This window comes from Pleurodeles waltl, chromosome 5, assembly GCF_031143425.1.
Source record: "Pleurodeles waltl isolate 20211129_DDA chromosome 5, aPleWal1.hap1.20221129, whole genome shotgun sequence".
NCBI classification, from domain to species: Eukaryota; Metazoa; Chordata; class Amphibia; order Caudata; family Salamandridae; genus Pleurodeles; species Pleurodeles waltl.
The window spans coordinates 1041930252-1041945019 of record NC_090444.1 but is presented as its reverse complement, the minus strand read 5'-3'; the positions used below and the strand labels follow the sequence as shown (position 1 = coordinate 1041945019).

The 14768-nt window shown below is 42.1% G+C and overlaps 1 protein-coding gene across 1 annotated transcript in view; it reads right to left on the bottom strand.

Moving 5' to 3' along the window:
• Window positions 1–263: 263 nt before the first annotated feature.
• Window positions 264–14768, bottom strand: part of LOC138297352 (alpha-tectorin-like) — a 149187-nt gene continuing 134682 nt past the window's right edge. The window contains exon 9 of the mRNA XM_069236751.1: window positions 264–896. Within this exon, the coding sequence (XP_069092852.1) occupies window positions 724–896 (173 nt within the window). The 3' untranslated portion in view covers window positions 264–723. The remainder of the gene's footprint in view (window positions 897–14768) is intronic.

Genomic DNA, 14768 nt, shown 5'->3' with positions numbered 1-14768 from the left:
GTGGCTGCAGAGGCAATTGTTACACCACTGAACATTGGTGCAAAATTGCACAAGCGCCAGCGCGGCCCGATCCAGTTGAGAAATGCTGGCACAGAATTTCACGAGCACCACTGCCATCTGATGCAAACCAGAATATTTGCTTCCTTTACATTTACAACAGTAATGCTGCCATGCAAACTTAGGCAGCTTGGCTAAAATGCAGCTGACTTCAGGCGTTTTTCCCCGAGATCATCACTCAAAGAAAACAAAATATTGCAACTGTGTGTGTTTGTGGTTGTGGAAATTGTGTATTTATTTCATTATTGCCAATTTGTATCATGCTTATGCAGTAGAAGCAACTGTTTCAAACATCTGATCAGAAGGCATGGTGCCTTGTTAAGTTTCATGAAATAAAAGGACAAAGGGTAAAATGTACTGCTCCAATCTTATATGCACCAACATATTCAAGTGTCCTGCATCTTGAGTGGACAGTCTTCATCCATTGTTTTTATAAAACATGTTTGAAACAATGTTTCACAAATGCACTGCAGTATCAGTTCAAAGATTGAGCCAGGCTGACATTATTTTCAAAAAGTTACATTTCTATGTATAAAAATATAAATTATGTACATCTGTAAATTGAGGCAAGGCCGCGATGAAGGACCTCGCATCTGGTAGTACGCACATCTTGTCTTGACGCGCATGAGACTACGCACTCGTTGGCATGTACGGCATAGACGCTGTTCATGATGCGACTTCTGTGTGGTGAATGTTGGCTAGGGTCAACTGCGCCTGCATGGTGGGGTACGATCTTCTCGACTGGTACAAAAGTTTCCCAAAAACAGCTGTGATAATCAGAACGGCCAGAAGCACTCCTCCCAGAACAATGGTTTCCACTGGCGGAAGGGATCCTCTATCTGTAAGAATAAAGGGTTTCGAACTGTTAGTCTTTCTTCTTAGCAACTCAGTCTTCTTTTAGTGTTCATTAACAGTGAGTCGGAAATGGATAGCAAAAGAATAAGCCTGGATGGCAGAGGGCCCACTTCATCAAATGTTAAGGGAGTATTTACAGGCTCAGTGAGGTTAAGGAAATACTACTACATATTGCCGGTGTAATAACAAGGATTGCAGCTGGATCTGCCCTTTAACTCTTCCAGTTGTTGTGTCAGATTTTGCCAACTTGAGAAACGCAACTCTATATAAATTTACCCTTTGAATCCTTTAAAAGTCAAATGGGCACTGTACTATATTGTATTACATAGTTTGGAAGCCCAATGAAGTCTTCCCTAAAGACAATTTTTACTCCAGGAAGCCGTTTATAGATGCTCACTAGAGCTCAGTTTTGCTAGGGTGAGCTTAGTATGTTATGGTTCCTGTTTCTGGACTCTACACAAATTAGAGGAAAGAGCTTCAAGTTTCATAGGGGCGCATAGTCACTGGTTGTTAGATTGTCATACTGTGGCCAGTATGCACCTACAATTGCCATCCATCGTCATTTTATTAAAACATTATTACTAAAGTGGTAGCTAGCAGTATATTGTAATGGGCTAATTAATGCAGTTGGGCATGTTGGAGACGCTCAGCATAACATAAAAGGACCAACTAAATATGCTGGTGCCATCAATGTTTCTATGTTAAAATTATTCTTTGGCTCTTTTTACTATCTCTGTAGTTTTGTTTCACTTAGTCTCTATATCAGTGCATCTTCCTGTCTCAATCTCTTCCTCTTATTCCATCTTCCTCTGTTGCTCACTGTTTCTAACTTACCTTTACAGAATCCATTTTAGGACGTCCTCACTCCTCATCCTTACTTCTAATTCCTATTTCTCACCCATCATCCCTACTTATTAATCACAATCCCTGCCTCACTTCCATCACCCCTACTTCTCTTCCCTAGTTCTCATCAATCTTCCTACTTCTCATCTCTATGTCTCATCCATTATCCATACTTCTCATCCCTGCTTCTTATCCATTATCTCTATTTGTCATCCCCATCCCAGCTTCTCATCCCTACTTTTCATCCATCATCCTTACTTCTCTTCCTTTATCCCTGCTTCTCATCCCTACTTTTCAACCATCATTCCTACTTCTCTCCCATCGTCCATACTTCTTATCCATCATCCCTACATGTCAACCCTGCTTCTCAGCCCTACTTCTCATCCATCACCCCTTCTTCTCATGTTGTACTTCTCATCCATCATCCCTACTTCCTATCCCTACTTCTCTTCTATAATACCTACTTATCATCCCCACTTATCATACATCATTTTTACTTATCACTACTTTTCAACCATAATCTCTATTTCTCATCCATCATCCCTACTTCTCATCCATTACCCTAACTTCTCACCCCTACTTTTAATCCATCACGCTATTTCTCATCCCTACTTCTCATCGACCATCCCTACTTCCCATTCATCATCCCTGTTTATCATCCATCATACATCATCCATACTTCTCATCTCTCTTTCTCATCCATCTTTCTTACTTTTAATACGTTATCCCTAATTTTCACGCCTACCTGGCCGCCATCTTCCTTGCTCCCCATCCATCTTCCATTCTTCTCATCCTGACTTCTCATCCATCGTTCATAATCTCCATTTCTCATCCCTACTTCTCATGAGTCATACATCATCACTACTTTTCATCCATCATCCCTACTTCTAATCCCTACTTCTCATACCTACTTCTCATTCCTCATCCCTCAGTCATATCAACACACTTTCAATGTTGTGAAACACACCTTCACACTGATTGGCTGGCAGCAGCCAATCAGAGTTAAGAGAGAAAGATGCATTCTATTGGTCTAGTCAGTGGAAAACAAGTGTTCTCATTGCACACAGTGCAGTTTGCTTCCAGTGATTCCAAGGCTTTGTAGCATTCAATGTTTATTAAATGACCTTTTTTTCTATTTACATAGCCCTCTGCAGAAAGCTCTGATGGTTTTGGAAGGCAGGGTGACTCCACTTGGGCCATAAATCAACATTTGGAGACAGGGTTTATAGGGAAACCTTTACTTGTTTCAGTTTTATTTGTACCAAGGAAAATGTTTTGGTGTGAGGCTTCCTTTAGCTGTGAGAGCTGTTTATTCAGTCTCTGCAGTTTGCAGATTTGGCTTCAGTTGTGTAGGAAACCAGGAAGAGCACAGCCTGGACAGTGTCCATACATATAAAACTGAAACTAGAAAAGATTTCTGATGAGCTGTTTAGCCCTCACTCTAAGTGTTGATTTATGGCCCACACCAGGCCCCTTGTCTTTCCTAAACCTTGAGCGCTTTCTGCAGAGGCCTCTGAAAACAGAAAAGCACCTACTTCAATAAAATTTAATTCTGTACATCCTCAATTCACTGAAAGCAACATGCAGTTGTACTTCCTCTCCTGTGTCCTCAACCAGTATGTGTAATGTAAAAACTCTTTAGTCAATGGCTAGACCAATAGAATGCAGCCCCTCTCTCTTAACTCTGATTTCATTTGCCAACCAATAAGTGTGAAGGTGTGTATCACATGATTGAAAGTGTATTGGTATGACTGAGGGATGTGGAATGAGAAGTAGAGATGAGACGTAGGGATGATGGATGAGAAGCAGGGATGATGAATGATAGATGAGAAGCTGGGATGATAGATGAGAAGTAGGGATGAGAAGTAGGTATGATTAATGATGAATGAGAAGTAGGGATAAAGGATGATGGATGAGAAGTAGGGATGAGAACTAGACATGATGTATGATGGATGAGAAGTAGGGATGATGAATTTAGGGAGCATAGGTGAGTTTAGGGAGTATGGGTGAGAATTAGGGAGATGGATGAGAAGTGGGGATTTTGGATAAGACTCAGGAATGAAGAATGAGAAGTGGGGAAGATGAATGAGACGTAGGGATGATGGATAAGAAGCAGGGAGGAAAAGTAGGGATGATGGATATGAAGTAGGGATGACAGATGAGACACAGGGATGATGGATGAGAAGTAGGGATGAAGGATGAGAAGTAGGGATGAAGGATGAGAAGTAGGGATGAAGGATGAGAAGTAGGAATGATGGATGAGAAGAAGGATTGATGAATGAGAAGTAGGGATGATGGATAAGATGTATGGGTGATAGATGAGAAGTAGGAATGATGGATAAGAAATAGGGATGAGAAGGAGGAATGAGGAGTGAGAAATAGTGGTGTCCTAAATGGACGCTGCATACATTGCTTTTTTCTCTCACTCTCCTTCTCTCCCCCTCCTTTCTTCATTTCCCAATATCTCTCTCTCTCCGCCCTTATATCGTCTTTCCCCCATTTCTACCTCCATCCATCTATCTTATTTCCCCTACATCTCTCTCTCTCTCTCCCTCAGTTTCAATGCTCAGTTGTTGCTCTGTTAAATATGCACTATTGAAATATTGCTAAATGCTACATAACATCTCATATTCCACTGCCATCCCTCCCACTCTCTCCATCTTTCTCACTTACTCCTTCTATCTTCTTTCCCTTATATCTCTATTTCCCACCAGATATCTACATTCCCTCTATATCTCTCTCCCTTTGGCCAGTTCTCCTTTGCTTCACAGTTAGACTTACACTATGGAAGTATTGCTTCATATCACACTCTCAAATGCTCCTCTCCTCTCATATTCTCTCCTCAGCCTCTCTTATTCTCTCTCTCTTCCTATCTACACCCACACTCCCATCACAATCAGTCTTTTTTTCTTATTCTACCCAAATGCAATAAAGAATGGTAGTGTGGACAATATAGCCATGTTTCTATTTTTCAAAGCTGTCTCCAAATATGTACCTGTATCTTACAGTATTTGCACCATTTAGGCCTTGTAGAAACATGGCAATTTCAAAAAGGTGAACTGCAGTATTGGCAAATATACAGGACAAATGCCAGTATTACAGCAATGTCTAAAACTTGCTTGGCAGACCTGTCTAAAATAAACAACAGAGAGGGAGAAGAAAATCAATATTTAACCCAAATTTAATAAATGAAGAGAACAAAATAACTTGCCCTAAATACATTACAAATTGGTACAACAAGTGCAAAGACAAAATCCAGTCATAAGATCCGATACAGATGAATGTCGCATGGGGCATTAAGAAAACAAAACATAATTGAGAATAGGGGATGAGAAACAAGAATAGCAAAAAGGAGAGTTGAATGTATGAATAAAACAGAGAAATGTTAAGTTGGATGGATAGTGAAAATGGGTATTTCTAAAAAGCAGTGGTGTCTCTTTCTTATGGAAGTAGTGGCAAGTGGCGGGAACAGCTAAACATTGTCAATATTTTCAACTGGTTTAATGATTCACAAAAATTCCCAGATTAAGCAAAGGGATCCTATGAATTGTAAATATGATGCCCTTTTGTCCTCTAAAACTAATGGTGTAGAGTTTTCACAAACTGCTTCCTACACAGAGACAGCTCACCCATTCGGGTATCTGGGTCTACCCATCTTCTTTTTATCCTACCACGTTGAGGGGCTGAAGGTGTTAAAAAAAAACACCCACAAACTTCAAATTTTGTAGGTCAGCAGTTGATCCTCAGCCCATCCAACTTGCAGTTTGGCTGGAATGGTTTACTGCACTGAAATACCAGATATTATGCTTGGGCAGTGGGATTCGGGGGGTGGGCCTCAAATTTCCCAACTAAAAAAGCAGTGGGTTGTAGGCTAGAGGGGTGAGATGACCAAGGTTCATGATGGCCTGTGCCCCTGAGAAGAAGGGTAATTAATGATCTGCATTAGCTGGACCTCTTCTTGAGTGACACAGTGGGTGAAAAAAGATGGGGTTGACTGCTATCCCGAACAATAGGCAGTGGTTAGACTATTTGCAAGCATTTGTTCCATCAACCTCGTCTGTAATACGCCTGGAAACCTGAGACTGGCACAGCTTTCTAAGGCTATTACTGACAATGTTTGTGAACTCCATAACATTGTAAATTTGCACTCATTCATGAAGTGCTTCTATTGGTGCAGTTTACTACTTGTTTGGTAGACCATTCAATATTTCTATATATAATATATTTTAAGTTCTTGATTCAAAAATTTAACATGCTAAAACCTTTTTAATGAAATCTAGATGATGGGAAAAACCAACACAGAATAGCAGACCCAGCTCAGAGCCACAAGACCATACCATCATGCCAAGAAGGCCTTTATTTGGGGGGTGTCACATCCCAACCCTCTTGTCTCCCTGCCACAAGCTATTCCCCTATGAAACACATTGTTCTGTTAGAGAGGTGGAGTCTAATATAGTTGCTCTCAACTCACCAACAATCTTCCTGCTAGAATAATACAGACAGTACCATGTATAAGGACAATATATGTGGAGCAGAGGATCTCAAGAGAGAGGTGGATCCTGATTAGGACATGTGCAGGCAGCTACTTTCTGCTTTGCACATGTTCCTGTGTGTAAGAGTGTGTATGTATGTGTGTGCACAGTTGTGTATGTGTGATTGTAGAACTGTGTTTTGTACCCTTGGTAGGATTCTGGACATGGCATTATCATATTATAATGTGGCATTTTGTGACATTCAAGTCATGGTGTCAAATGTAGGTCCTTGATAAAGTGCTGACCCTAGAATTAGGGTGCTTGTTCATGACATACTGTGGCTTTCCATAGCATAATACCGCCCATGAATGGTAGAATGCTGGCCACGGCATAAAATTGTAGTAATTCTTGGCATATTGTGGACATCCATGGCATGATGGTGCTCATTCCAAATACAAATTTTACCTATTCATAATGGTGGTAACATCAGTTTTCTCATCTGTTCTTAAGTTGCACAACCTCAGCATGCCTAGTGTGTTAAGAGTTCTAGATCCAAGTTATGGTCAGTTTAATGCCAAATGCTTCATCAAGTACCCATGTAAAATGTTAACTTACCACAGGCTGCCAATAAAATACTAGGTACTCATTAAATTACACAAACCACAATAGTTTCGCTAGTTCAACACTGATCACACTATATTCATCTGTGGTTGACTACTGAGAAATCACTGATAGCCATGACTCTCTTGGGAACCAAAAAACTGGAAACATCCTAGCTCTTAATTCACACCATCTTCATGAAGCATTCTCAGGCAACACAGTGCACCTCACTTTTTTGTTTTGCAGAAAACACCAGTTATCACATTCTCAATTCTGAAATTGCAAGAAACTGGGTTTTTGATTGACTGGGGTGTGAGCCCTGGCCAAGCAGCAATCACAACCCTTGTCAGGGTAAGACAAAGCAAATTTCAAATTAACCTGTGCTCAACCGCCTCATACCTTGGCACAGAGCAGTCAGGCTTAACTTAGAGGTAATGTGTAAAGTATTTGTGCAACACTTCAAACAGCAACACAGCGAGGACACACCACAAAAGGAGATCACAACAGTATTAGACGAATAGAGTAGTGATCTTTAATACATACAACAAGATAGAAATAACATAATTCCAATTAGTAGAAACGGAAATATTGAATTTTAAAGTTTTTGGAGAAAACAGCGTTTAAAGCTGTAAGGCGCCAACTGTAGATATCTGGTCAAAAAGTCATAAGTTCAGGCCGACTGCGCTGGAGTGTGGGCTGGCTATAGGGACCCAGTTAGGCCCGCTAAACACAATAATTTAAATCCTGCTTTGCAGTGTGTTGAGGATATCTGCGTCGAAGATGCATCGGGCAGCTAAAGCAATGCGTTGGTTCCGAGATGGGGTGAGGCTGTGGTGCGAGGTCCTGTTTGCATTGACGTCAAGGAACCGGTCAATGAGGGCTTGCAATGTGGAGTCTACTGTCAGGGATCCATAGCACAGTTGGGGTGATGTGTCTGTTCTGAGGAGATGCAATTCGGAGTCTGACGGTGGTATCGAGGCTGCTGTAAATGAGATGTGAGGGCTTGTGCAAAGGGTGCATCATGTAGCTTCTGTTCCAAAGGCAATGCAGACTCCTGCAGCAATGTGAGTATTTGCGCCTGGTTCAGTCCACACAGCAGCAGCGATGTGTTGGTTCTGCTCAGGCTTGCGCCACACAGCAGAGGAAATGTGTCCATTCTGTTGGATCCACAGAGGCTCGCAATGCACCTCAGGCCCACTTCCAAGGATCCAGGACTGGAGTGGCACCACTTGGCAGGGTAGACTCACAGATGGCAGAGTCTAGGTGCACATTCATGGTTGATGGAAGCCTGTTATGTCCCTCAGGCTTCAGATCAAGAGGCCAGCCAACTAGCCCTTGGACTCACTCTGGGTTCTGGGTTCAAGAGATGCAGGCCCAGTCCTTGTCACCCAGGCAAGAGAGTAGCAGGTCAGCACAGCAAAACAGGAGTTCAGCAGAGTGCAGTCCAGGAGAGTGGCAGTCCTTCAGCAGCACAGCAGTCCTTCCTCCTGGCAGAGTATCCACAGGTCCAGAAGTTTTACTGAAGAGTTGGTATCTGAGGCTCAGTATTTATTGCCAGTTGTGCCTTTGAAGTGGGGAAGACCCTTCCAGAGGTTTCTTTTTGAAGCCCCGGGCATCCTGTCTTCCCTGCCCTGGCTCCAGACTAACTACAGGTGGTATGCAGCTCTTTGTGTGGAGGCAGGACACAGCCTATTCAAGTGTAAGTGGGGCTGTGCCCAGCTCCTCCCTTCCATCGTGCCAGAGATGGCCCATCCAGGCACACCTGAGCTCCCTATTGTACGTCTAGGAGGAATACACAAAGCTCAACTATCAGCTACACCCAGTCTTAGGACCAGAGTCAGGTTACAGGAACTGAATGGCTAAGCAGAGAGAATGCCAACTTTATAAAAGTGCCATTTTCAGAGTTGCAAATTTAAAAATCCGACTTCACCATAAGTTAGGATTTTAAGGGCCATATTTATACTTTTTGATGCAAAACTGCGCTAACGCAGTTTTGCGTCAAAAAAAATTAGCGCCGGCTAACGCCATTCTGAAGCACCATGCGGGCGCCGTATTTAATCAATGACGTTAGCCGCCGTTAGCCGCCGGCGCTGCCTGGTGTGCATGGAAAAAAACGACGTACACCAGGCAGCGCCGGCGTAGGGGGATATGGAGCTTGGGCGCCCAAAAATGGGGCAAGTCAGGCTGAGGCAAATTTTTCACCTCAACCCGATTTGCGCCATTTTTTTCGACTCCCAACCCCCATAGAAATGACTCCTGTCTTAGCAAAGACAGGAGTCATGCCCCCTTGCCCAATGGCCATGCCCAGGGGACTTCTGTCCCCTGGGCATGGTCATTGGGCATAGTGGCATGTAGGGGAGCACAAATCAGGCCCCCCTATGCCACAAAAAAAAAAAAAGAAATACTTACCGGAACTTACCTTAATGTCCCTGGGATGGGTCCCTCCAGCCTTGGGGGTCCTCCTGGGGTGGGCAAGGGTGACAGGGGGTGTCCCTGGGGGCATGGGAGGGCACCTCTGGGCTCCTTCCAAGCCCACAGGTCCCTTAACGCCTGCCTTGTCCAGGCGCTAAAAAACGGCGCAAAAGCGCCCGTACGTCATTTTTTATGGCCCGCCCACTCCCGGGCGTGAATTTTGCCCGGGAGTGTAAATACGGCGCACATGCCTCGGAGTCAATTTTTTAGACGGGAACGCCTACCTTGCATATCATTAACGCAAAGTAGGTGTCCACGCAAAAAAATGACGCAAACTCCATGGACTTTGGCGCTAGACGCGTCTAACGCCAAAGTATAAATATGGAGTTAGTTTTGCGTCGGAATTGCGTAAAAAAAAACGATGCAATTCCGGCGCAAACAGAGTATAAATATGCCCCTAAATTGTGATCCCAGAGACACCAAGCATGAATCGATTATCCCTTCCCATCCAGAAATTACACTTATAAAATATAATAAGGCAACTCCAATGTTATCCTATGGCAGATATAGGCCTTGCAGTAGTGAAAAATGAAGTTAAGAGTTTTTCACTACTAGGACATGTAAAACTTAAAATTGCATAGCCTTCTTTTTAACAACCTTGCACCCTTCCCTTTGGGGTGTCTAGGGTCTACCCTAGGGGTGACATATGTATTAAAAAGGAAGGTTTGGGTCTGGCAAAAGTTTTATTTTACCAGGTGAAAATGGCAGTTTAAAACTGCACACAGGCTCTGCAATGGCAGGCCTGAGCCTGAGATATGTTTAAAGGGGTACTTAAGTGGGTGGCACAATCAGTGGTACAGGCCCACTCATATAATTTAATTTACAAGCCCTTGGTGCATATAGTACCACTTTACTAGGGCATTAAAAGTAAGTTAAATATGCCAATTGGAGATAAGAAAATATTACCATGTTTTAAGGAGTGAACACATACACTTTAGCATTGGTTAGCAGTAGTAAAGTGTGCAGAGTCCTGTTGCCAGTAAACATGGAGGAAGAAGGCAAAATGTTGGGGGGAAGACCACCCCATGGCTGACAGTTCTAAAAGAAATCATATGTTTTCTCATTTTTTTCAGATAAATGAATATATAATGCTACAACGCCTCATCTCCACTATCTGAAAAACATGACACTCTTTGCAGTGACCAACATTAACCAATACTCTTTCCTGTGCCATGTACAACTGGCCCAGCTCACCCACCCACAATTAGACCAAGGCCATTTTAGCCATAGAATGTGTCTGCAGTCTTTCGGCTGGGCTCAGTTTGTAGGGAATGATAATGCTATGATAAATTGCAGATGTGCCAGCACGAGATGAAAACGAGTTGATAGAAAATGCATAAAGCTGTAACATTTACACAAGATGCTGTCTTTTATTTGTTATGGATTTATTTATTTACTTGCTTAATTTGGACTATTTACATGAGACAGATGTTTGCTTTTTCCTCAGGGGTTACGTCCCATGATATGGGGATGATAGAAGCACAGATGTATTTTTTCATAAGCTTCATGGAAATTACAATCACACATGAGCACTTCTTTAACCCTCCACACTTTACTAAGTGGCTATCTATCAAGTTTCTGCCCTAGTTAGGGTTCAGGAATTACCTTCATGGGCATCCAAGTACATAAGCTAGTTGGCAGATATCAGAGTCACATTAAACTTTGATCATGCTCACTGTATTAATACCTTTGAACAGAGTTCACCACTGCATGGGATTCAAGGGTAAAGTTCTAAAAAGGTTCACCTACATTCTCATTGAACCACCACTAGCTGAAACTTCATCACCCTATTGGTCTGAAGAGCATTTAGGGATTGGCTTTATGCCTACCCCTTTTTAATATCTACATGGCCCCACTGGCTAACATCTTTATCAGCTATGCTTCCCATCTTTCACATGTACGTTGATAACACCCAGCTACATTTAATGCTTCAGGAGAACCAGGCTGTCATCAAATTGTTGCGGATTGTATCCTGCACATGATATTTGAGCATGCTAGATTATATGAAAAACAAAGCTCTTGCTTCAGTGACCTGAAGGTGAGTTGCACCCACTCTTCAGGCGGACCTTCTTCATGGACTTTCCCAAGCTCCCCAGGTGGCCAGGGTGAATATTTGTTAAACAGTGTAATCTTGAACAATTTCCAACATTTCGCGTTATGCTTGCTACATGAAATTCCAAAAACTACACCATTATGCCATGTTGCTTTATTTCAAGTCCATAAAAATTCTGTCACATGAACGCAAAAACAACGGGGACAACCAGAACCGAAGCGGCCTGTGTTTGTGGCACTTGTAGTTTTAATGCTATTTTAGCATAAAATGCATCTTTGTATCCAAAATGGACTCAAACACACATTTTGCTGTAAACTATTGCACTAGGTGACAGATTCACATTTCATCTAATTTTGTGTAATTGTTCTGTATTTCATGGAATTACACAAAAGGAAATTCTGTGAGTTTCACACACCCCTAGTCCCTAGTCCTTAGGCCAATAGTCTGCAACCTGTGAGTTTCCCTCCTTTCCATACAAGGTAGTTTTATATATTTGCCCCAAAAGATCACATCAGTCCTTGCAATCGTTCAGATTTGCGCTGCCTTGCATGTTTTTGTAGTGAAATGTAACGTAACGCTGCTGCTTGACCTGCGTTACACTACATTTCCAGCTCTTAAGCGTTCCAGGGATGGAGCATGGGAGTTCCTGTGCATTCATCCATCGATCTGATGCAATTCCAGATTCACAAACGTTTGTAACCCTGGGTTGGCGTCACATCTGTACGTCTCACAGATGGCGTAATGAGGAGATAAATCTTTTTTTCTCCTTATTATTTCCTCTTTATATGCGTGATGCATTTTACTTTATGTTTCCAACATGCATTGTATTATTTCAGCTAAGTGAGCCTGCATGTTGCTATTTCTAACATACGCCAGACTAAAACAGTAATAGGAATCACTGAGTAGTTCTAATGAAATCCATGGACCCTTAGAGGCCTCCAAAATTATGACTGAAACATGTCAACACAAAGGATGCTTGGATAAATATATCCTGTGAAATTCTCATTACTTTTCTTTTAACCTTACCCAGAAGCTCCCTAAATGAAGAGAAACGGGGGTAGATCAAAGATATTTGTATTTTCTATATACCCCTGCTCAACAGGAAATATCCAAGTGCACCCTCCACCGAGGTCCAGCCCACTTGCATTTCTAGTGTACCAGGATGAGAGCTGATGATGACGCATTCTAATAGAGTGGGAGAGGATCTTTTACAAAAATGTTATGTGTTAATTAGATTATTAACACATCACTACAGATAGAGGTGGACGAGACACTTAAGGCTTGAGCTAGGCTGGAACCAGATCTCTGGCTCTAGTTCAGCTCGAGGTCCTCCTGGACTATATTAGAGGAAGGGCTGGAGCACACCAAAATTTTGACTCCAAGAATGTGGTGTTGGTAATTCAACTGATTTCCACACAAAGTATGTGTTTCTCTATTTTTATTCAAAGTTCATGTTCATTCAAGCAAAATCAATATCCATCGGTGTGTATACCCATGTATACAGTAGAAACAAGTAGAGACAGAGACAGAAATGGTACTGCAAATGGATTTTTCAAGACTGTAAACTGTATGCACGTATTACAAAAAAAGGTGTAAACTTTAGAAGAAGTTACTGAAAATACAGTCCTCTATACCTGTGAGCTAGCAAACAGTGAAAGTAGAGGAAGGTAACCTCAACACTGAGATTGTGTTTAAACGAAACAAAGATAAAGATGGAGATCATTCCCAGAATCTCCAGTCATCTCGGACACTTGAGCCCAAAACGAGGTGGGTTTTAATGTGGCTTCTGCCGGCCACCCACACTCTACAATCATGGCGCTGAATTACAAACAAAGAATAGACCTTAAGCATTAAAAAGAGAAAGAGGTATCAATCTAGTGGGTAAACTGCGCAGTATGAAACCAGAAAACCTGGGACCAAATTGTGTAATCCTAGGCAAATATTATATTTAACAGAGCCTTCTTTTTCTTTGATATCCCAGATGAGAGTACCTTCCAATACGTGAGTTCATGGTTTGGAATGAGCAAAAATAAAGAATACATGTTTTTCTAATTTTAAAAGCACTATCAATTTCACATGATGTTTCTTGAATAATTTAGATCCCAACATTTTTCAGGGTTCAGCTTGTGCAGGGACTCTTAGAGCCCAGCCAGACCCTTGGCTCACCAGTTCCTCAACTCTCCCTGTTAATTTGTTGGCTCACCCACCCCTAACTACAGATCCACGGATCTTAGGTCTCAGGGTATGTAAGTGTTATATGTCGCCCAAACAACACAATGGCTTTAAAATCTTGTGCCGGAGCCACAAAGATCTTCAGTGTTAGGCACTTCTGTATCTCATTACAGTGTTCCCCATTTACTAGTCAAACCAGAGCCTAAAGTCACACTGCCAAAACCTGCTGGCTGTCAGTCGAAACAGTGAGGTTACTGGCTTCAATCGCTTCCCTATCAAAATCAAGATTCCTCCTTTAGAACATCCTTGTGCAGGCTTTCCACCTAAGACCTGAGAGCATAAAGTGCAGAAGAACACCAAAGAGCCCTCTATTCCACTTGGTATACAGTATCTAAACTTACTGAGCTGTGTACTCTATGCCCCCATTATTCCTCTCCTCCAACCTCCAGTTATATTCAGTGCTCTGAAGTAGTCTTTTGTTGCAACTAACGCGAATGCAATAAAATAAACGATCGCCAATACTTTTTCTGGTACAAATTGCAAAACTATAAGCAATGATTATGAAAATATAGGTTAAGGTAATAGATCCTAAAATGGAAAACAATAACGCCGGAGGTCTTGAATATTCAGGGGCACATCCACTATTATTTCATAGTGTGAGATCTGGCTGTGCTGCATTGCGTGAAAGGGAGAGACCAGAAATGCTCCATATTTACAAAGTTATGGAGCATGTCTGCTCTTTTCTTGTGCCAGTGCACTGTGTGTTGCCTAGCATAAGACCAGGTCCCTTGCACCACAGTGCCCAAGGGTGCCTGCATTATGGACAGGATTGTGTTTCTACAAGAAGGGATAACTTCCTGCATAAAATCAATCCTTAAAAACATATTAAGAAATAAAGGTATTTCTTCTTGTTTTGCCTCTGTCGAATAGGCACAGAATTTTGATGCAAACCCAGGTTAACAAGTATTTGGAAATCTAGGTTTGTGTTAAAATACATGAGTGGATGCATGAGAATGCCCATGCTCCACTCATATAATGCCTACCCAATGCAAAGTATCGCAAGTCATCGCTCTGTGCTTTATTGCGTTAGTCTTGTATTTACTGAACCATGAAAGCCCACACAAAGTGGCTTTGCGTGGCATGCTAACTGCCATTTGCAGCACACGTAGAAAGAGGAAAACGCCTCTCAGAATTGATTTTGTGCAGGAAGGTGTCCCTTCCTGCACAAAAAATATCATGCCTGA